The 23,776-nt window shown below is 44.5% G+C and overlaps 1 protein-coding gene and 1 long non-coding RNA gene across 3 annotated transcripts in view; one reads left to right on the top strand and one right to left on the bottom strand.

Annotated features, from left to right (window-relative positions):
- Positions 1–981: 981 nt before the first annotated feature.
- Positions 982–6,499, bottom strand: LOC137212400 (uncharacterized). 2 transcript variants are annotated; one of them, XR_010937493.1, is made up of 3 exons: positions 6,407–6,499; positions 1,635–6,127; positions 982–1,437 (listed from the first exon to the last, which is right to left on the bottom strand). It is a non-coding gene; the product is annotated as an uncharacterized lncRNA (long non-coding RNA). The 2 variants fall into 2 exon arrangements; XR_010937492.1 differs by having other exon boundaries at positions 982–1,827; positions 2,049–6,127.
- Positions 6,500–6,526: 27 nt separating this feature from the next.
- COX10 (cytochrome c oxidase assembly factor heme A:farnesyltransferase COX10) overlaps positions 6,527–23,776 on the top strand; it is a 110,415-nt gene continuing 93,165 nt past the window's right edge. The window contains exons 1-3 of the mRNA XM_067715749.1: positions 6,527–6,667; positions 12,017–12,150; positions 13,871–14,192. Coding sequence (XP_067571850.1) covers positions 6,625–6,667; positions 12,017–12,150; positions 13,871–14,192 — 499 coding nt within the window. The 5' untranslated portion in view covers positions 6,527–6,624. The remainder of the gene's footprint in view (positions 6,668–12,016; positions 12,151–13,870; positions 14,193–23,776) is intronic.

Genomic DNA, 23,776 nt, shown 5'->3' with positions numbered 1-23,776 from the left:
TATATACCCAGAAACTGAGGTTAAAGGAAATTGAACCCAAGTCAGAAAATGCAAAATCAAGTAATTTTTTGAGGCCAGACTACAATAACTTCACTTGTTTGATGAAATGTGAAACTCTATTCTAGTATGAAAAAATGCCAGATAATGAGGACTCTATAATACATAAAATATGGGAGACGGCCCAGTATTAGGATTAAGAACACATCCTTTGTAAATCAGGCAGGTTTAAATTCTAGTTGTGGTACTTACTTCCTAGCTATGTGAACTTGGAAAAATTATTTAATCTTTTAAAATCTTTTAAGGTCTCAAGCTCTTCATCTGAAAATGGGAATGACACACATCTTGGTGCTGGAGAAAAGTAAATGATGTCATGACAAAGCACTTAATGCACCGTAAATGCTAAAGAAATGGCATATTTTTGCAAATATGCATTGATACTTATTTCAAAAAAGAAATCAACATCTTCATTTCCTGTTATCAATTGTCTTAAAGGTACAAATGCAGGGAGAAAGAAGATCCACAGATGGGAACTAATAACTAATTTTAGAAAAGATCTGATGTTTATGCTTTCTTAGTAGCTTGCTAATTATTTTTGTTCTGAGAATAACCTTGCTGGGATTCTTCTTATTAATTTGCATTTAGCAAATTTCCTTGTACCTTGGAATTCTCTAGTTTTATAACACTGACAGGTCATTTACCAGAATATATAAGAACCATTTTTAAGAGTTCCTGGTAGCTAATAACAAAATGTGTGTTTAGGTGTTTAGGGATGCTCTTTATGGGTTATGATTTTCTCAACCAGCAGTGACCAACAGGATTTGTTTCCTGCTACACTTGGAGCATTCCACCATATTCTTCACGAGGCTTCAAGATTCCAAGGAGGAGGAAACGAGAAAAGGGATACTTTCCTGATGTGGGGAAGCAGGACATTTTGACATCAGCAAAGGAACTGGGTGCACAGTAAACAGCCAAGCAACAAGATAAGAAGCTAGTCTGCACAAAACTGCATCTTGTATTTGTTTTATTTAAACCGTTGTGGGTTTATATCCTATTGGAAACAGCTACCATGTCGAGTTTGTGTTATTCTTGTTAGACACGGCCTGCGTTTCAGCGGTCTGGCGTGATCTGGGTTGCTTCTCCATGCCGTCTTCCTCAGCAAGCTCTGGTGCAGGTCACTCGGCTCCCCAGCCCTACCCCTCAATGTCCCATCAGGGACGCGACGAACCGGAAGCCCGGAAAGTAGCTTAAGCAGAACAGTATGCTTATAGCAGTAAGTCTGCAGACAGATGTTCCAGGCTTGGAGCAGGGGCCCAACAAGTTCATCTAGAATCTGGGCTCTCTTTTTCCTACTCCACCTTCCCTGGCATGTTTCTTCATCACTTCACAATTGCGAGACGGCTGCCTCAGTGCCAGAAATTCCACTTTCAGCCCTGCTTCCTGAGAATGAAAGGCCCAGAGCACCGCCCTTTGCACACCTTCAGTAGTGAATGAGGTTTTTCCTAGAAAACTTGTCTGCAGGTTTCTCCTTCTCTCTCTCTAGTCAGAACTGGGTCACATGGCCTCTCCGGCTGTCAGGAACTCTGGGCAAGTGTGGCTGAGATCCCTCTGTTTGGCTGGAGGCCATCGTAACTCACCTCCTGGGCTGAAGGTACTGCTTCCCTTAAAATCGTGGCCCGTTGATTAATGAAGGTGGAAGGCCGCGGCAGTGAACAGAATTTGCTCAAGTGCATTTCCCTGCGGCTGTTTCATTTTCCTGCATTCCTGAACTTCGCTTTCCACTTACGATGTCACCAAGCTCCTGGATGGAATCAGCCCTGGGGTGTAGCGCTGGAAAAGGTTACAGCTGAGGGGTAATGTCTGACTGGAGTGAACTTGGACCAGGATCCTTACTGGTCACCTTGGAGGAACTATTAAGAGATCTGAGGAACTGATATTGGTTATTCAAGCTCATAGGAGGCTGATTTGTAAACCCTAATCTGTACACTTACAGTGGAACGTCTGTTCACCTAAGAACTCACAGTAGTTATCTGTCCTGGCTCCAAACTTACCCTGTATCCGGTGCCTGGTGGTGCTGGAGCTGGGAGTCTGCAAACCACACTCCTGCAGGCTCTCTCACCGCTCGGCTCTGCCAAGATGGGACAGTGATGCTGCAGGATGGAGAGGGCAGGGGTCCTACCTGCCACCTGCTTCCCATCTGCCTGCGCCCCTGGGCACCTCACTCCAGTGCTCCTTCACCCCAGCAGCAGCGGCTGAGGCCACGTACAGCTTTCCTAACACCTTTAGATCCAGCTCGGTCAGTTCCCCACAGAGATCACAGCATCAGCAGAGCAGTGCCTGCTCCTCTCGGTTTCCACACTGCAATAATCCTGACCTCATTCCCCATCATCCAGTTACAGAGGTGGTAGCTGCTTTCTGAAGCTGCTACCTCTGTGACACTTAGAGTTCTTTTTAACCCTTTCGATTGCCTAATTAACACCAGTCTCCTGACCTGACTTGACCCAGCATCACCACCATGAAGCCATGGCCAAAGGCAGGGTCCTGAAATACTCCACGCTTCCCACACCTGAGTTGCCTACTGTAGCAGTGGTCACCTTTGCTAAGCCTCCAGAGGAGGACAAGCGTGGGTAAACGCCAGTTTATTATCACACTGAGGCTCTGGACACACACACTTATGTGGGAGCCCTGACGCTGGTGAGCAGAGCTACATCTGGTGGGAGCCCAGCTCACTGGAAGGAGCCTGAGCATCGGCCTTTTCACAGCAGGAGGGAGGCCTCCCTCAAGCACGAAGCAAACCAGGCCTATCTTGTCACCACCTACACCCAACATCATGGGACCAGGGGAAGAACCCTGTCTTTCTATTGTTGAGTAAGTATGTCTTCATTTCTCCATCTAGGAGTGGAACTGCTGGGTCATATGACAGCCCTTTATTTAACTTTTTGAAAAACTGCCAAACTGTTTTCAAAGGCAGCTGCACCATTTTACATTCCCAGCAGTAGCACATCAGGTTTCCAATTTGATTTTAAGTCTTATTTCTCTGACTGCTAATGCTGTTGACCACCTTTTCATGTACTTATTGGCCATTTGTATATCTTCTTTGGAAAAACTCGATTCAGATCCTTTGCCTATCCTTGGGCTCTGAAATCTATTTTGCTTTTAGATAGATAATTCTGTGCTAACTGATTACATCCTGCATACTAGGTTGGGATTTTGCCTAGAGGAAGCTACGTCTGTATCTACTGCAGTAAATTCACCAAGGCTTTGAGAGAGTTAGCATCCACTCAGAAGTCACATCAGATGGAATAAAATGCAGATTGGATTCAGTACAGACTCTGCAAGGAGAAACTTTGAGATTCTGCTTTCAAATTCTGAAGCAAATCCACTACAGGACAAAGTGGGAGTTGAGGGTAGCTTGGTTTTTAACTGAGTGCTAAGCCATTATCTAGGTAAATCGTGATAACATTAGTTTCAAGAGACAAAGTACAAAGCTTTACATTGGTTATTCAGAATCACTGTTTAAAAATACATATGCAAGTGATAACTGTGGTTAATGACCACATTAACATAAAATTGAATACAACTCAACTTTCAGTAACTGTGGGCTAATTAAAACTATGCTTTTAGCTAAAAATAATGCTTTTAATTCTTTATGTCTCTTGTCATAAGCAATATTAAACAAAATAAGCAGGTAATTAAAAATATATTCTACAAAAATCTAAGAAACATATTTATTTTACTTGAAATGTAAAAATTTAAAAATCCAAAGTCAAAGAAATATATATAATTGTGAAGCCCTACTTAATTTCATTAGTGAAGATGCCACAGGTAGAGTCAGGGACAAGAAAGACAATATAATGAGATGGAAAAATGCTGGCCTGGGTGTCTGGAGACAAAGTTCTATCACTCAGAGTAAATTACTTAACCACTCTGGACCTCAGTTTCCAAATCTATAAGATGAAAAGGTGCAGTTATATGGCTGTTGAGGCCCATCTCTACATGTCCTATTAATCTACAGTGACCGAAGGGCAGAGCTTGTATATGGCGTTTTCTAAGGAAACCTGTCCAGGAAAAGTAAGTCGAATGAAGTTAAGATGTTCCAAATCAGGAAGTCTATTCACCTTTGAATAAGTGAAAACTGTCAACACAAACATAGTCCAAGCCCCAAATTGTTTGTTTGTTTGGCTGTGTGTGTGTGAGAGAGGCTGGCACTTCCCAAGTTTTCAGGGTATTTCACAAAAGGGTTTGTTTCCAAAATGTTTGGAAAACAACAGGTTCAACAAAACTGTGGCACACCCTTTTAGCTGCTTAACCAAAATCCATTCTCTACTTTTTTCTTAGTTTAACATCACTGTGGTTTGATTCCAGACAGCACTATGTCTGGGGGATGGATTGTGACTGGCCTAAGCTCATCACTACAATCCTGCTCTCTGCTTTCTCAGCCTCCCTTGCAGCTACAGGCAGCCAATTCACCGCACATGGCAGTGGAATTCTCTTCCTCCCAGAAGTATCTCCAGGGATTACTTTTCCGGAGACTATGCTTTGGGATTATTGACATAGGCTAACTTAATTACAAATGAATGCACTTCCTGACCAATCTCATCAGAAGGTATTCATCATTTAGGCCTTTTTTCCCATATGACACTGACTGGTTTCTCTCAATAAATAAAAACTGATGCATTCATTTATGTACTTGACCTTGCCCCCATTTTTGGAAAGAACTGAAAATGAAGAGAAAAAGCTGTTGGCCAAGGAGGAACATGTCTATTAAACTTCTTGTCTATCACAAACCTAGAGAACTCAGGAATTCATATTTTCGGAGTACATGAAACATTAACACTCATGTGAATCAACCTTTTAGACATAGCTGTGTTGTCAAAAAAAGAAAAAAAAGTTGGATTCTAGTGATTCTCCGTTCTGTGTACCAAAATCACCTGTGATACTTTAAAAAGAAAATTATACGTCCGTTCCATCCATTCCCCACCCTTCCTAATTTAATAGGTCTGGAGGTGGCTCAGGCATCTGTAATTTTTAAAGCCCTACAGGTGATGCTGACAGGCAGCCAAGGTTGAAATTCTCTGTGTTTTACAAACCACAGAGGCTGTGACTCTTCAAGACGCTTGGGTGAATAAGGCCATAAGACACGGTGGAAATCACGTGGTAACAGGTATCAGAGGTTCTGGTCTTGGTCTGGAACTCAGCAGCTAGGTGACTTTGGGCAAATAAAACTCTTTGAGCCTTAACTTGTTATTCAAAAGAGGTTACCTTTTCCTGTGGATGTCAACACCAAACGTTTCTAAAAAGCACATGGAAAATTACAAGGCATTTTGAAAGCTTTTAACATAGTATTTAATGCTGTTTACCTCTTCAGGGAATATCCTTTCCCTTCCTTGTTTGCAGGAAAAATCCACTGTTCCTCCAACTGAGTACCAAGTTTAAATCTCCGAAGCCTTCCCTGACCAGCCACACAGAACTGCTACCTCACCTGGGTTTCTGAAGCACTTTCTGCATCACCCCCATCACACTGACCTTGCTAACTGACAACCCCTCTCGCCCCACTGGTACCGTGTCAGCTCTCACACAGTCAGGGGGTCTCATTCTTCTCGGTACCCCCGTGCCCGGCAATGCTAGCCGAGATGACCCACATGACCACCTATCACCTTAGCACTGAAGACAGAGAAATTACCCTCCTGGAACCCAGTCACCTATTTCTTCTCTTTCAAATGCCGAATCTTTTTCCTTCAGTGCACTGTTAGTTGCGGAACTCCAACACCAAAACCGGAACAAAGGAGGAGTGCTGAAACCTGCCCTCCTAATCAGACACGAATGATAACTTATCAGTTCTTGGCCGTGACAGGCGTCTGGCTGGGTACCCGCTGCAGAGGCATCATTTAATTCTCTCAACCATCTTATGGGACATATGCTATTATGATCCCCGTCGCACAGCGACATAACCGAGGTTCCGGGGACTTAGGTCATTTGCTCAACACGTCAGGAGGCCAGAAGGTGGAGCCAGGAATACAGAGGTCACTCCGGAGCCTGGAACCTTAAACTCTGCACGCACCTTCCACGCTCCTGACGACTCCTCGGCGTGGCTCAGGGGCCAGGAGCCCGCGTGCGTCGCTCCCCGCATCTGACAACGAATATGGTAAAGCTGTAACCGATGAGGCTGGAAGCTGGGGGCACCGTCCCCAGAACCATTTCCTCCCGGCGCCTCGGCGGCCCAAAAGTATCCCGGAGATAACTGCAAGCGGCCCGCAAGCAGCCCGCGGCCGGCCCTGCCCAAGCGCCAGGCCCCTCGGGTCCGGCCAGGGATGCCGGCCTCGGGGCGGGAGGCGCAGGTCCGCCGTCGCGCGCGGCCTTTCCTCGGAAGCATCCGCCGCCCCGCGCTCCTCACGCCCCGCGAAGGTACCTCAGATCCCGTGTCCTCGGCCCAGCGCGCTCCTGCCGGGCGGCCTGTCAACGCCCCTCAGGCCACAGCCCTCCACTTCCGCGTCCCGCCCGCCGGAAGTGACGAACAGGAAGCTTCCGCTCCTCTCACGGGGGGCGGGGAAAAGAAGATGGCGGCGCCCAGCAGCCGGTGAGGAGAGAGGACGCGGGGACCACGGGGGGCCACCGGACTTGTGCGTGATGGCCGCATCCCCGCATACTCTTTCTTCGCGCGTCATGACAGGTACTGCGCCCGTTCTCGGGCACCACCTTGGGGGAATTTTCTTCTTTTTGCCACGTGTGACGCCGTGGTTCCGCCTACCTGCAACCTTGGGAGCCCTTGGCGAGGTCGGCGGGGCACCAGTGCGGGAAGTGACTTTTGGAGTAGCCTGACGTGAAGAGGCCACGGAGCTAGGGTCTAGTCTTGCACTGGGGCCCCGGTGGTCCGCACCGTCTCCATCTCCTTCTCCCCCTGGGCGCGATGTCTGGTGCTTCTTTCAGTTTTCAGAGACTGGAGGCTGCGGGAGAGAGGACGGAGTAGAACCTGGGGGCTCCACGAGCCTCTGGGCTTTAATTAGAGTCTTAGGTCCTAGCCATTTGTAAGTTACTCGTACGTCCCGCTTGAAGGACCGGGCAAGTGCTTTTCTCCCCCACCTCCCAACCCGGAAGCCTTGTTCCAGGATAAAGCGTCCTGATGGCGATGATAAAGATGATGACCACCACGGACAGCGGGCCACAACCACCCCCTGACCCCCAGACTTTTCTTTCTCCATTAGCGTGGTCCCTGATACAATCCTTCCACGCCAAGGACCTGTCACAGCTGTATGTTGAAAATGGGATGCACTTTCCTGCCCCTTGGCTCGGTTTCAGCTCAAATGTTACCTGTTCAGAGAGGCCTGACCACCCTATCTAAGGAGAGCCCCCCGCCCCTCTGTTCTTGCATCACCCTGTTTCTTTCATGATGGTTAGCACAGTCTGTAGTTATTTATTTATAACCGGTTTATTACGTGTTTCTCCTAACTAGAAGATTGAACCTTGTGCAGGCAGGGACGGTATCTCTCTCGTTCACCTCTGTGTCCCCAGTGCCCGACACAGTACCGGGGGTACACTGTTGGTGCTGAATAATTACATGTGAATGAATGAAATTTCTCCTGATGGAGTTATTAAACTGGAGGTTGGGAACTGTTTTGCCCCCCTCCCCCCCGTAGTTTAGGATGATAACTTATGGGTCACGAATGTGTTGCTGGTGGCCCATGTTGGAGATGGACTCCCTTTGGGCCTATTAAATGAGACAGTTCAACTATTAAATGAGACAGTTCAACTAGATGATCTCCAAGGTCTCTTCTGGTTCAAAAGGAGGGCAGGAGGGTGAGAAGTGGGAGTGTGTATAGATGAAACAAGATTGGCAGAGGTTTGGTAGTTGTTGAAGCTGGGGGATCAGTGATGGGGGCTCATTGTGTTCTGCTATTGCGTATGACTGGGATTTTCCATAATGATACATTTTATCTAAAGGGTCTGTAGTTCTTTTTGAATTTCTTTGTTGCCTTCTCCCATCCCCGACTGTGCATGTTTGATCCTGACCCTAGACACTCATTCTCAGAGAGCTCATCCTTTCTTAGTGCTTGAATTACTACCTCTGTAGGGAGGTTTTTCCAGTGTGCGTTCCTCAAGATTGGCTGCTTTTCTGCCTTTCAGTTCTGTATTTTCAGCTTCCTATAGGACAAGTCCACCTGACTACTTAGAATTCCCCAGTTCAGTAAGTGGACTGCATATGGTCCACATGGTTTGTTGCTGGACCCATCTTTCTGATGCAGGTATGGGGGGAATTAACAGACAGCTTAGCTTCCTGAAGCTATGAACATAATCGCCAAAAGATCTGCTAGTAAGTGGTCTGTGCAACCTGCTATGAACCACTTGGAAGATCCACTGGAAGAGCTTGATATGGAAGCAGCATGGGGGGAAGGTGGCAGAAGGGTAAATAGGGACTGTATCAGGTATCTAGGGGTCATGCCTGACTGTTCTTCTAAAGCTTCAAAGAATTTTATAGCCATTAAAAACTTTTCAGGACCTTTCAGCTTCTTATCTGTGCACTTCATTTTTTTAAAAAACTTAATTAATTAATTAATTAATTTATTTATTTTTGGCTGCATTGGGTCTTCGTTGCTGCGTGCGGGCTTTCTCTAGTTGTAGTGAGCGGGGGCTACTCTTCGTTGCAGTGTGCGGGCTTCTCATTGAGGTGGCTTCTCTTGTTGCGGAGCACAGGCTCTAAGGCGTGTGGGCTTCAGTAGCTGTGGCACACGGGCTCAGTAGTTGTGGCTCACGGGCTCTAGAGCGCAGGCTCAGTAGTTGTGGCGCACGGGCAGAGTTGCTCCATGGCATGTGGGATCTTCCCGGACCCGGGCTCGAACCCGTGTGCCCTGCATTGGCAGGTGGATTCTTAGCCACTGCACCACCAGGGAAGTCATGTGTACTTCATTTTAAAAGCCCTACGATCATGACTCAGTGTTGATGATGAATAGTGGATAAGATCATATGTTTCCAGGTTTTTTTTTGTTCTTTTTTTTTTTTGCGGTACGCGGGCCTCTCACTGTCGTGGCCTCTCCCGTTGCGGAGCACAGGCTCCGGACGCGCAGGCTCAGCGGCCATGGCTCACGGGCCCAGCCGCTCCGCGGCATGTGGGATGTTCCCGGACCGGGGCACGAACCCGTGTCCCCTGCATCGGCAGGCGGACTCTCAACCACTGCGCCACCAGGGAAGCCCTGTTTCCAGATTTTTAATGCATCTATTATAAGCCATGTGTATCTTCAAACCTACATTTGTTTACATGGGACCAAAATGTCTTTAAATTTCTGGGCACTGACTCATAGAGATACGACGTGTTTTGACTAAATGAAGTGGTTTTTTTCATCATTTAAAAGTACAGTTTTCCTAGCTGTTTTTTTCCCCCCCCGTAAAATCTCGGTTTTAACCCACATAATCTTGAGAGATATTTTCCAAAGTGGTTCTTTTCCTCACAGGAACATGCATTTCTCATTGGACCAATGGAACTCAAAACTCGTTTTGAAATTAAGGCCCAGAACAATAAAACTTGATGTCTTCTCGACATAATCTTTTAATACTGAAAATTGTATTATCCCAAAGAACAATGTCAAGGCAAAAAAGGAAATACACGCAGCATCAAATAAATAGATAACAGACCCTTACTATCAGAGGACTGAATTCAAAGGAAATTTCAATCAGTGGCCTGATTTCAACACTACTGTTCCTTCCTGTACCTATATACAGACAACACATATTCTCATGTATGTGGAAAATAAGCGTTTCATACTTACCTGAGGGTTGAGAGTATGATTCCAGTGAAGAAGGGACTTATCTCCAGTCTAAGATAATTGCCATGTTTACTGAGGGGTGGTGAAGCTCTCCTTCCCACAGTCCAGGTGAGCGATGTGGGTGACCCAGTCATCAGACATCATCTCATTCTTATATGGAAGGCACTCTGCTAGCTGTTGTAACGGAGGTGAGGAAAGGAGAGTCCCTACCCCTGAGGAACTGAAAAACATGATGCAGAAACAAATGGAAATATTTGCATTAAGAAGTGCCACAAGTGACTTCCCTGGCGGTCCAGTGGTTGGGACTCCGCCTTCCAATGCAGGGGGTGCAGGTTCCAGCCCTGGTCGGGGAGCTAAGATCCCACATGCCTCTCGGCCGAAGAGCCAACACATAAAACGAGGCAATATTGTAAAAAATTCAATAACGACTTTAAAAGTGGTCCACATCACAAAAAATCTTTAAAAAGAAAGAAAGAAAGAAGTGCCACACAGAAACAGTGTGACGTGATAGGGCAGCTGAAGGAGACTTCAACAGTTTACAGGCAGCGGGTGGAGGCAGGACCGTGCCAGCGAGGAAGCAGCGTCAGCGCAGAGGCACGAGCTGGAATGGTGGCGCGTGCAGTGCAGAGCCCGAGACAGCGAGTCATAGGTACAGGTTTGGGCAGGTGATGTGTATTTCGGGCTTCAGAAGAAAACCGTTGGCTCTATGGGACTTGGGTTGGAGAGGAAAGAGAGTTAACCGAAGTCAGGGCGAGTGGCTTGAATCCCACGCCTGTACCGTAGTCCAAGTGTGGGATGACAAGGGTCTGTATCTCTCAGCGGCAGGGAAAGAAGTGGACAGATTTGACCAGTGTTTCCGAGTTGACTGGAGTTGATGATTATTAGGTGATGAAGGAAGAGTTCAAGGTGGTCCTAGAATCTCAAGTAGGCGATGGTTCTATCAGCAGTAGGGAACAGAGTAAAGATAAGGGTGAGAGTAACATTCTCAGAGACGTACTAGAACCCATCCACGTGGAGATACTCAGCAGATGGAAAGAGGCGTAGTGACTCTAGAAATGGGTTGAAGATGAACAATTACCCTGGAATTACGTTTGTTCAGAGACAGTATGTAGTGCTCAGAACAGCAACGACACAGCTGCCTTCACGTGGCTGACACAGCAAGAGGAGCCACCGCAGGAACCCGAGAACTGATAAGTTGCGGGCGGTGGAGAACCACGGGTCCTTAGGGTCATGGAAGCCATGGAAGGAGAGACTTAAAAGAAAGGTGGAGAGGGGGTCTGTGCTGTGGTCCTGTTGAAGGCTTGCCCAGGATGAGGCCTTACATGGAAGCATTGGATTTGTTGATGTTTGAGAGAAGGTTTAGAGAGAAATGATTAAAAGCCAAATTCAGATACAACAAAAATAGCTTCTTCCTAACTAGGTTCATAGACTCATACTTTATTGAGAGCTATTTCCTCTCCCTTTTCCTTGACTTACCTGACATGGCCAAAATATTAATCTGAAACATATCTTCCAGTTTACTGTTATTTATTGAGAAAAATTCTGCTTCTTATTTTATACTTTTTGAAAAGTGACTGAACTGATTGTTTTATATTTTATTCTTTTTTAAAAATTAAAAAAAAATTTAATTAATTTATTTTTGGCTGCATTGGGTCTTTGTTGCTGTGCGCGGGCTTTCTCCAGTTGTGGCGAGCGGGGGCTACTCTTTGTTGCGGTGCGCGGGCTTCTCATTGCGGTGGCTTCTCTTGTTGCAGAGCACAGGCTCTAGGCGCCTGGGCTTCAGGAGTTGTGGCTCGTGAGCTCAGGAGTTGTGGCTCGCAGGCCCTGGAGCGCTGGCTCAGTAGTTGTGGCGCACGGGCTTAGTTGCTCCGCCGCATGTGGGATCTTCCCGAACCAGGGATTGAACCCGTGTCCCCTGCATTGGCAGGTGGATTCTTAACCACTGCGCCACCAGGGAAGCCTTATATTTTATTCTTAAAAAGATCTATGGTTTGGTCATTTCAGCATTTGATATAATAAAAGCCCAATGATCCTGAGATGAAAGTGTTCCCTAGCCCTGCTGGAGAATTACACTCACTTAAACGGTGAGCAGGGCTGATCAATACCGTTCATTCACAGGTCTGGATCAGGTCATTTCAAAGTTCTGACCCATCACTCATGTGTTGCTTACCGTGGTGTGGGCTCTGCTTCTGGGTAGGTCCAGTCATCACTTGGTGAGAAGTATTAACGATTTTAACATTTTTCCCCCTTCCTCTCTATTACAGGCTGGGTAGGAGGATGTGTCTGGTATCTAGAAAGGAGAGCCTTGCAGGAGTCACCTCGTAGGTTCCTGCATCTTCTCAGGAACGTCAATCAACAGTGGGTTACATTTCAGCACTTTAACTTCCTCAGGCACATGGTACGTTGAGAAGGCCATCCTCACTTTGTGCTCCCTGCCTTTACTTTCCCTGTATGAGGGGACTGTAAGAAGAGTTTTAAGAAGTACTCTTTGAGAAGGACTTTTATTTCATGTGGTCTGAAGTTTATCCACAACTTTAATCCCTTGTTCTGTTTATACTTAACTGAAACCAGAATAATTCTGGTGTCTGAGTTTTAAAATATGATCTTGAACTTATTGATTAAGTTTGGGAAAAGATTGAAAACTGCTGGCATGTTTTGACTAGGCCACAATTAGGAAAAGCTGAACTGTTATGATGCAACTTTTTAAATTCTTTAAAGTTCTGTGAATACATCAGTAATACAGAAATAATTGCTTTAACCGTGTGACCTTCCTGTTTTCTAACATCAGCAGTGTATTCAAAAGTCTTTTAAACACATGCCCTTCTGAGCAGATTCAAACAAATTGAGTTTGTGATTTGCTGGGCATTTTACAGTGGGCGTTGGTAATATAGCTCAGTAGACTTTTGTCCAGGTCGACTTCGTGGTATCGGCAGTGTGGTAACTTACATTTGCCACTTTCTCAAATGGCAAAGAGTCATAGGATGAAGAAACGACAGCTAAAAACTCATGATTTCAGTGCAAGCAGGAAAGAATAGCAAATTCATACTCTGAAGTCCTATTTGACATTTCTCTCACCTTTTTTTTTTAACTTAAAATGCCCACTTTAACTTTTAAAATCTTAATGAAGCACATTGTTTTGATGAGAGATTTTAATTTCCAGAAATGTTCAGACTTTTAAAGTTGGGGATCGAGGATAATGGATGTTTAGAAGAGAAACTCAAATATGTTTAATGCCTTTTTTATGTAAACAGAGCTCTGAATTCATTCATGAGTTTGTAACTCCTTTCTAAGATGAGTATATGTAATTTCAAGTCTTTGTGATGTAATGAAAAATTGCTTAACTAGTTATCAGGATAGTTTGCTCCAAGTCCCAGGAGCATCTATAAGTAACTAGTTGTTGATTCTTTTCTCTGTCAGTTTATTTCCGAGCCTTGGTTTCCTCATCTGAAAATTAAAGCGAGAGATACTAATAATGATCCATCTTTTTTAACAACTTTTGAGAACATTGGATGAGATATGTATTCAATAAACTCTAAAGATATATGTTATATGAAACTGTGAAGTGCCTCAAGGATATTAGTCATACTTACTCCTTTTGTTAGTAAGTAATAGAGATTATCTGACTCTAAAATCCAATTCTTTCCCCACACCCACTGCCCTAAGGTCACTGAGCCCTGGGTTGTGTCCCCCACTGAGTACGTCTGCATGCACTGTTCACCTGGGAACATGGAAAGTCAACAGGTTGCCTTGGCTCTTGATTATAGAAAACTTTTTCATTGTATTTGGAATGTGCAACCTCCAGTTTCTGGTACTACATGGAGGGAAATTCTGGGGGAGATGAATATGAAATAAATTTATCTTTCTTTCAAGGAACTTAAATTCCTAGGATTTTCTAAGCCGTAGAATTTGAAAAACCAGTTAACTGTATTCTCCATATTTCTTAGTAGAGTGATTCCCATGTAACACTCTAACACAAGTTACTTCAGTGAGTATTTTTAAAGGTATAGGAAAATCTTTTAGGTATTTTACAAGTTGGACTGATGGAAGGTGCTACTGAATAAACATTTAAGAGCATTTTGGGCCTTGGTTTCCTAGTAACGTGTACCTTTTTTATTCAGTATGTCACACAACTGAACAGAAGCTTCAACCAGCAAATGAAACCAAAGCCGGAACCAGTGGCATCTCCTTTCCTTGAAAAAGCATCTTTGGATGAGGCCAAAGCCGAAATATACGAGATGAGACCTCTTTCACCCCCAAGCCTGTCTCTGTCCAGAAAGCCAAATGAAAAAGAATCAATAGAACTCGAACCCACCCCAGTAATTGAAGGCTCTATAGCTGTGGGAACAGAGACAAAAGAAGAAAAGCAGTGGAAAGAGATGAAGCTGCGTGTGGATGATTTGCCAGGAATTTTGGCTCGGCTGTCCAAAATCAAACTCACAGGTACTTTGTTTTTCCAGTCTAGTCAGATTCTTACTTGAGAGTGGTTTGGGTTTTTTTGTTTGTTTGTTTTTTGGTTAAACAAAATGCTAATTTTGTTATTGCCCCAAAAGGAATGATTTTGAAACTATGGGTCCCCTCTTAGTATTTTTCCTCTCTTCAACTTAATTGGGATTTGAAATCAAATTTTTGGAATTCTGTTTACGCAGAATAGTAAATAGTATTACCCTAAACATATTGTACTAAAAATGGTCTCTCTTTTATTTGCAGTTAACACAGAATATTTATCCTGCTTATTTCCTTGTCTTTTGTGTGTTCACACCTACTACCCTGTGACGATGCAGTAAGATAATGTGTTCCGTTTCAGTTCTGGAAACAAGAAGGACTGCACTGCTGGGCTTGATGGGCAGTGAACACATGGGCCCTGGGACTCCCAGCTCACTGTTGTGCTTTGCTTCTTGTAGGGCCTCTGGGATTGTCCCACATGTGTGGGAATGTAGATTGTTTCTCTGCGAAGAAAGCTGGTGACTACACTGTTGAGCAAAGCTTGTCTGATTTTGTAAATAAAGTTTTATTGGAACACAGCCATAGCCGTTGGTTCTGTGCTGGTGTCATGCTACCTCAGCAGAATTGAGTCATTGCCACAGAAAACTTATGTCCTGGAAAGCCTGGACTATTTCCTGTCTGGCCCTTTAGAGAAAAAGTTTGCTGACCCCAGCTATAGAGCATGGACTAGTGAGAGGCAAGGATGATGGGAAACAAATCAGTGGTGGTCAACTGAGAAATGACTTGGGGCTGAGTTAAGGAGAAAAGGGGGGAGAGAGAGAGAGAGAGAAATATTAAGGAAGTGGAATGAACAGAACCTCAGGTAGACGTGGTGGAGTGCTGGGGGCCATAAGATAGAAGGTTTAGGACACAGACTTGCAAGGAGTCTTAACTGCTGTTAGGGGAAGCAAGCCTTCCCCGGTCCTGGGCACTGTGCTCCTTGCTATCCTCCACGCGGCCCAGTTCTGAGAGAGAACGTAGAGTAGTGACCTCTGGGCTGGAGTCCCTGCCCTCAAATCCTCTCTCTCACTGGTTGAGTGACCTTGAGCAAGTTCCATACATCTCTGTGCCTCAGTTTACCCATCTGTAAAGTAGGGATAATAATGATACCTACTTCCTAGGTCAATACTGAGTTTTAAATGGGGTGACATCTGCAAATTGTGTAGAAGAGACCATGTTAAGACCTATACACTTGTTTCTTAAATAAATAAAATAACTTCGTCACCTGGGTGCCCCTGCAGGCACTTGAGTTTGCTGCCCCTGCTCTAGGACAACTTGGGGCCATCTGCTGTGGAAGACTGGATGAATGGTTGTGTTGAGACTTAAGAATGTGAACAGTGAAGGGAGAACCAGGTTTGGGGGGAGAACAGTTTTGGACACACAGAATTCGAGTTGCTGCTGGCATATCCAGGTGGAGAGGTCCAGTGGGCACTGGCTGTGAAGGACAGGAGCTCAGTTAGACCACTGGGCCAGAAGAGCAAGCGGTCTTCAGTGTAGGGTTGACTGTGAAGCCGTGGTGGTGAGCAGGGCTGCCAGGGGTCAAGTGTAGAGTGACCAGAGCAGAAGGCCAAGGACAGGACTTTGGGGCATGTCCCCTTTTAAGGATTGCGCAGAGTGTATAATGGAGTCTGCAAGGAAATAAATGGTCAGAGGAAGGGAAAGAGGAAGTGGCTTTGTCACGGAAGCCAAAAGAAAGCCAGTCCATAAAGGAAGTGATCAACACTTAAATGGTAGAGGTCTCCTAAGATGCCTGGCTATGAAGTTATTTTATTTGGCAATTAGGAAGTCAGCGATGACAGCCTGCAAAGTCAGGAACTAATTATCAATGTTTCTTGTTAGAGTCTCAAACGAGGTACTTTAAATTATTAATTTAAAATAATGTCTTCAAGTTTGTTTCATAATGCTTATTTCTTTAGGGACAGATAGGAAAGGATGATAACTGGTTTAGGATCATTTGGGGGGGGCTGGGGGCACATGTTCCTTCCCTTCATACCAGATGTTGTATTGGTTGTCCTTTTCTGTACCTTATAGTGCTGTATATCTGAATAGGCATTCCAGATGCAGGGTTTGGTATTTAAAACATGGTGTCTGAAATCTAAAGCAATGACTTCATCCCTTCTTTAATGGTGCATGTTGTGCTCTATTTATGTTGCTTGTCGACTTACCAGTCCCCAGGTGTCAGTTGCTAAGGAGCATACGTGGCACGTGTGTTCAAACGGGGCTTCTGCTCTCCCCTGAGATCAACTCCCAGAGGCCTGGGACCGGACCCAAAGCTCTGCATTTTGGCACGCATGCAGATGATGTGATGCCGGTGGTCCTGGACCACCCTTCGAGAAAGTGAAGGAAGGGTTGCACAGGCAGAGGGCCAGGCCCAGCCCCAGTGGCCTGGAGGATGTGGGAGAGCTCGCGCCTTACTTCCCGTGAGCCAGAGCAGCCCTTGCCACCACTGGCAAGGGAGCAGCCATCTGGGGGCTCTGGACCACACAGGAGAGATGTGCACAGGCGAGGTATACATCTCGGAGGGGGCAGAGAGCAGCAGCCTCCCCTGCAGCCACAGATGGAAAAGCCCTGGGCAGTAAATTTGTCCTCGGAGCATTTTATATATTCCATGCCCCAGGCTTCTGGACGAGCTAATTGAATTAAAGTCATTTCCTTCTGCTTATTCCATTTAAAGAGGCAGCACCCTTTGGGTGACCCCGACCCTCTTATTTGACCTCTTACCTCCCTGTTTATTTTATTACTTGAATTCACACGTCTTGGAGTCAGCAGGATTTTTTTTTTTTTTAAAGAAAATCCCTGGTATCTATAAATTGATTTCTTTTGGACTCTTAATATCTTGGGCAATTCGTTTATGGCTGATGATAGCCGAGACAGAAATACCTGGGAGTCAGTGATCACTTTTAGAGAACTAGTCTTCCTTTCTTTGCCTCCTTCTGTTTATAGCTGAAATACGCCGAGGATAACTAACTATAGATTTAAGTGAAGAGCCACACAGTGACATCTTTGCATTTCCTTTGTAGGATAAGAAGGTGGCAGTGGGATGATGCTTTGGCATTTATGCCAGGATCTGGGCCAAAGTTTGCAGGAGATAATGCCATTTAAAGATATTTTTTTTCTGTGAAAGGAAGTAAGACTGAGTTTATAAAGAAGTAATGATATGTCTCCCTTGAGTTTCTCTTGCCAGCTGAGCTATTTACAATATGTTTTTGGAGTTTGTTGCAAGGACCACACTGGGGTGAAGAAATTTTATTTGGATTAGGATCATAAGAAGCTTTGGTGACTCAGCTGAGTTTATACTTAATATGTGTCAATAAAAAGCAGAAATTTTTTCCTGAATAATGTCTGTGCTGAAAAGCTACAACACATTTTCTGAGACCAGAATACTAAAATAGATTGTTTATTGGAACCAATAGATTAGGCTGTCCATGGAACTGATATAAACTACAGTCTGTCAGTGTATAGATTTTTTTTCCCCTAGAACCTAGAATGCTGCTTTTTATTAAAAGGAAAAAAAAAAAAAACAGGAATAGAGGATACAATTTTATTTTAGATTGCTTGTAGTTTTTAAAAGTCAACGTACTGTAATCATCAGCTCTGAGATACTGCGTAAAGGATTTTTCCCATTTTCATAAAAATATTAGTTGAGTAGAATTTTAATTTTTAAAATTTTAATATATATTTTGAAATAAATACCTTAATATTTATATACTTGTTAAATGTTAAAGCACTATTTTTATTAGTAAGTGTTTACTTTTAGAACAAATAGATAAGCAAAAGTAAGACGAATGGAATCTCCTTATAAGTCTACCCTCTCAAAATAATAACCATTTTGATGATTTTGGTGTATTCTAGAATGTTTTTCTATACATGCCATTCAGATATTTTTGCTTTTTAAACAAAAGTAAGATCATAATGTAAATGCTTTCTGTACTTTTTAAAAAATTCTGATTCTGTGCATATCTTTTTGTGTCCCTGCGCTCACCCTGTTTTTGATGACCTTCTCTTTTAATAAGTAGTGTTGTCTGAAGACACAAAGGCACATGATAACCTACCACCCAGTTTGACGTGGTGTTGTTGGACTTCTCTTGCATTTTAAGCTTGAGGATAGAGGCTCTCAGTTTCCATTACTGGTAAAACATTCCTGTGGCCCAAAGGAGACACAGAGGCAACCAGCAAGGGAACTTTCTCTCTGAAAAGGTTTTTCCAACGTGTTTTTGAAACCACAGAGCCAGCATCCTACTTTTTCCCAAGTCTGGTTTCTCGTGCCATCCGCTTCCATGCTCAGCACACAGTGTGTCTGTGCCCAGCTTTTGCCCCAGTGCCCCCGCCTGCTGGGCATACCCGCTGTGCAGGAGCAGTGTTGGTGTGGGGCTTGCTCTTTGGGTTAAGGTCCTCAGATTCATCTCTGCCTCGGCTCTGTGAGAAGTACGTCTGGGCCAGGCCCTGCTTTCTCTCTGGTGTGACTGCTCTTCTCTCCCTCCAGCTGTGATGCAGCTGCCTCCAGACAGTCCTGCTGTTGCATGAAGTGGGTCCATGTCGCCGTGTTCCACCCTGGCCTCTGCTTCTGGCCCCTCACCCTCCACACCAGCCAGGAAGACAGGGTCCCGTCAGATAGCCTTTATTTCCCATATTTATCCATTTTCTTCCCACTTGGTATTAAGGTAGTCTAATTTTCTACTATTCAAATAGTGAAAGTAATAAGTCAGCTCTCAGCAACTGTCTTCAATTTCAACTCATCTGCACTGTATTTAACAAACATTTCTTGAGGGTTTTAGTATCCTCTCTTTACTTAATTTATTGCTGATGTAGGTTTTTCTCCAATTTTCATTTTTATTCCATCATTTCATTTGGTTTCTGGTAGGAGTGGGCCACGTAGATGCCCCAGCCAGTGTTCTAAGTTAGATGAAAAATGCATTTATCTCAGCTATTCTGTTTTCTATTGATATAATTGTTTTAAATTCAGTTTGATGTTATTTGGATTGATTGTAAGTGTAAGAGGTGTGGTAGATGCTCGAAGAATGTAGAGATAAATTTCACGTGGATGATAATCATTCTCAAAAAAACATTGACGACTTTAAAGAAGAGAAGGAGAAAAAGCTATGAGTTGAGAATGGGCTCAGCTCCATGTAACTGAGAACTTGAAGAGCAGTGACTTAAGCAAATAAAGGGTTTATTACTCTTTTGTAATAAACCTCAAGAGAGGTTTATTACTCTCTTGAGTCTGAAATTAGGAGCCCAGAACTAGTGCTCAAGGATGTTGTCTACATAGCTGGCTGCTGTTTTTTGCTCTGTTGTCATTAGCTTGTGGCTTTTGTCCTCAAGACCACAAGATAGCTGCCACTCCCCCATCATCATGTTATGTTCCAGGCAGAAAGAATGAAGAAAGGGGATGGTGTAGAAAAGCAGAAGCCTCCTTATGAGACTTGGCCTTTTTAGGGATTTCCCTGGTGGTCCAGTGGTTAGGATCCTACACTTTCACTGCTGAGGATGTGGGTTCGATTCCTGGTTAGGGAACTAAGAGCCCTCAAGCCGTGCTGCCTTTTTACTTGGGAAGGGAAGCTTTTGATAGGAATGTCTCCTTATATCTCATTGGCCAGGACTGTACAGCATGGCTTTACAGCTAAAAGGGAGGTTGTAAAAAATTCTTTCCTCTATCATTTAAAAAGCCAAAGCATCTGAAGTCCAGCCTAGTCAACTCTGTCGGTATCCAGCTTCTCTGTATTCTCACAGCACCCCCCGGGCTGTCTCATTATGCAGTGTATCCCCTCCCAGGAAGAGGATGCAGGGCTGCCCACCTCTTCACCCCCAGTTTTCCAAAGAAAATAGAACAGCACCCCTAGGTCTGCTCTGGGACTACACCACACGTGCACTTCACATGTAACGTGTTTAAATGAAGACTGCTTTGCCACCTCAACATGCACTTTCCCAGTGGTGGTTGTGGACGTGTAGCCATCTGTCGGCAGTCTTTCCCTGTCGTCTTGATAATCAGATACACATTTGAGACTCCTAGTTTGTGCTGGGGAGTTGTCAACCCTGGACTGTACAGTGAGGAAGGCCACCCAGCCCAAGACTACCTTGACAAGTGTAGGTTTTAGGTTGACAGTGAAACTTGAGCTAAACAAGGGAACGAGCCAGGTGGTCCCATGGAATTTCCTCTTTCCTTTCTTTGTTGCATTTAACAGTCACTGAAGGCTTTGGCATCCTAAGTTTTCTTCCTCACCCCAAATTCCATCATCGACCTAGGGGACTTCACTATCTTTAGTGGTTCTGAAACTCCTCGAATCGCTTGTTATAATGCAGATTTCTGGGCTTCATCTCCATAAGCCCCTTCCCTCAAGGTCTGGGATGGGGCCTAGGAATCTGTATTTTAACAGAGGGCCCTGGTAGGCATGGTCCCCAGAACATATTTGAGGAGCTCTTCTTACCTGGAGAACTCATTCACCACCTCTGTACCACCTCATCTTCATTCTCAGCAAACTACCTTGCTTTCCATTTCAGAAAAAAATAGAGCTTTAGTTCTCATCAAGTGGGAACTCAGCAACTTCCTGCAAACCGAATTTATCTGAATTCTCACCTGTCATTGCCTCTTCTCCCCTCTGCCTGTTCCCCCGACCCTCCCCCCCATCAGTGGACGGCTCCATCACCGTGGCACCTGGGAGTCCTCTTAGACTCTGCAAACGCAAGCAAGCAGGCCTCCCTCCTCTGTGGAGGGCGGGTTAGTGCATCTCTGGAGGAGACGAGACGATTGCTTCCCAACCCTGCAGGTCAGAAATGCCCAGGTGCCTAATTAGCACTTGGGGGTATTATCAAGGGCTTGGTTTCCAGTTCAAAGCAAAACATGGTAGCATCTCATTTATTAAGATTAAGGAACGAAAAACTTACAGAAGTGAATTTAAAAGAATGTTACAGGGTTATCTCTAAGTACTAAAAGTAGTTTTTGCTCAATACCATTTTTTTTTATATCTTAAGGGGGTGGATAGTGAATTGGGAAGTTAAGAATGAAAAGAGGAGTGCTAACATATCAGTGATTTGCTAAAAAAAAAATACAGGGGCCCGCTTTTTATCTGTATTCACATGGGCAGGGGAGGAGGGTAGGTCTGTCTGGCGCTCCGTCACCCTGCGGCCTTGTCCTTGCCGTCGCCCTGCCTCTCGCAGTCACGTCTCCCCGCTTCCCCATCGCAGGCCAGCTCCTCCTCAGCCTTCGGTCACACCTCTGAGCTCAGTGTGAGCGGGCACTCGGTCGGGAGCCCTTCACCTCCCTCACGGCATCCGTCCGCAACTGCACCCTCTGACATGCTCCCACGCTCTGTGGCCATGCCTGCTGGCTTGTCTGAATCTTCCCCAGCCTGTGGGCACCAGGAGGCCTGGGACCGCATCCATCTTCCTGCCTTGTTGCATTGCCAGGGCCTCGTTCCTGTTCTGCCCATAATAGGTGCTCAAAAAGCAGAAGCTCGATGGGAAAAAAAGAAAACTAATGAACTCTGTTGCCACCATTTGTAGAATTTGGAACAGCTTAGCCTTTTAATTACAAATAATTATTTTACTGTGATATAATAGTTGAAATGTTTAGTGGTGACTGAAAAGTATTGTACTTGAACTAGATGACCTGGGGCCCCTAGATTTCCTCTGTCTGCTTTGTATAGTGTCACCTTCACCTGTTGTCATTGATAGGAAACTGAGAAAAATCTTCGTTATTTTAATGAAAAGTGCTCAACTAACAGTTTCTTCTTGCCAAACTCATTTTTCAAAAAGTGTTTTTACTTCTTAAAAGCTTGATAAGCATCAGTTCTATGGAAACGTTTTTTAGTTAGTTACAAAGGTTGTAAAGTGTTGGTTATGAAGTATATTGAAAAGAAAAATTTCTTTATTGAAAAGGAAAACTAAAAATAGGACGACAAAGTAGAAAATCTTTGATGGTTCAAGGAAAAACTGTGATTGAAAGAACACTCTTAGGGCCTCACTCGGTGTTGCATAATTAACTTGGATAAACAGCTTTTATTTATGTGTTTTATTTATATGTGTCACCGACCTGATAGCAATTTCATCTTCCTTTTCTGAATGCCGTTTGGGTGCAAACCCAGCGCTTCCTCGGGACTGTACTTAAATGTTTCCTTTTGGTAACAGTGTTGCTCAGTAAATTTGAAGTTAGGGGTTTTAATTTGGTTTTAGGATTTTTAAGACCAGCTCTGGTCACTGAGTATGAAAAAAGAAAGGGGAAAACTAGAAGGCCCGGCAAGTTCTTAGTTTTGCAGCTGTGTTATTAAAAATCTCCACTAAAAAGTCTTTATCTTTTAACCAGAAGTGGCTATGGTTTGTAATCAGTTACCCCCTGATTGACAGGCTTTAATGTAGCTGAGAAGAAAGTACCGTGTCTCTCATCAATTGACTTTTCATCTGAACATAACAATAAGCGTAGAAGTCGCCACCTTCCTCCGTACACGTGTGGGTAAGATAACCGTTGGGACGGTCGCGGAACACGGCCAAGCTGTGGAGGCTAAAAACTCTTAAATTAGACATTGAACCATTTGAAGCTTACGGTGTTAACAGAAATGAAGAGAGAGGAAGAAATCATTAAGTACAGCTACCAAGTAAAAATACATGCTCGTCTGAAAATCAGAAAAAACTTAATTCTGGCCTCTGAATTAAGTTGTATAATTTTGAACTTTGAGATCTGCTAACGAAAACATTCCATTGCTTGGAGCCACCGGTGAACAAAACCACGTACAAATTCATTAACCGCCTGTTCTTGGGCAGCTTTGTACATAAAAGAGCTTTCAAGAGATTCATCACAGGCTTGTAGGATTTGGGTTATAATATTGCATAGTATCTGCTATCAAGGATAATGAGATGTAATAGATCACAAGGATAATTTGAAATCTATAGAGAATCTCAAACTCTCATTTAGCCAGTGGTTTCAATCTTTTGAGCAGATCTTTTATCAGAGTTGATAACTATCCAAATTGACTTATTGGAGTTTTGTTTTTCACTTAATTCTTTTGGGGCCAGGGCTGAAAAATAGCGAGGCCTTGAAAGACAGAGATAAAGCAGGATGTAGATGACCAGTGTGTTAATATAATCGTTAGAGTTATTTCTAAATGACGATCTCAGAAGAGAAAGCACCTCCATTATGCTTACGCTCAGAGACCAACAGTTCTCAGAGTATTGAGCCTTTATCAAAAAAAAAAAAAAAATCGTTCCTGACAAAGCTGCTGCTGCGGGAAAACCTATTGCTTATTGGAAAAGGCGAAACCCTTCAGTGGCTCCCGGCTGCCCTGGAAAGCACACTGCGAGCTGGAGCTGGGGAGCCTGGCTATGCGTGCACGCAGGACGTGCAGGCGGCGTCCCCGCAGCGCGGGGCTCCCTCCTCTGGGACCTGTGGCCATCCCCCTTGAGACCCGTGCTGCAGGGGCGTCGTGGGTTATGCGCAGGGACGCGGTGTCCTGCGAGCCCTGCTGGCCTGGTGGTGGTTTTGTCATCAGCTGGGTGGTGCGTGTGTATATCTTCCTTTCCTTTAGCGGAATTTTCTTCTGAAAATGAGTCTT

The sequence above is a fragment of the Pseudorca crassidens genome, chromosome 19, assembly GCF_039906515.1.
Source record: "Pseudorca crassidens isolate mPseCra1 chromosome 19, mPseCra1.hap1, whole genome shotgun sequence".
Lineage (NCBI taxonomy): Eukaryota > Metazoa > Chordata > Mammalia > Artiodactyla > Delphinidae > Pseudorca > Pseudorca crassidens.
The sequence above is the reverse complement of the archived record's forward strand: the minus strand, read 5'-3'. Positions and strand labels throughout refer to the sequence as shown.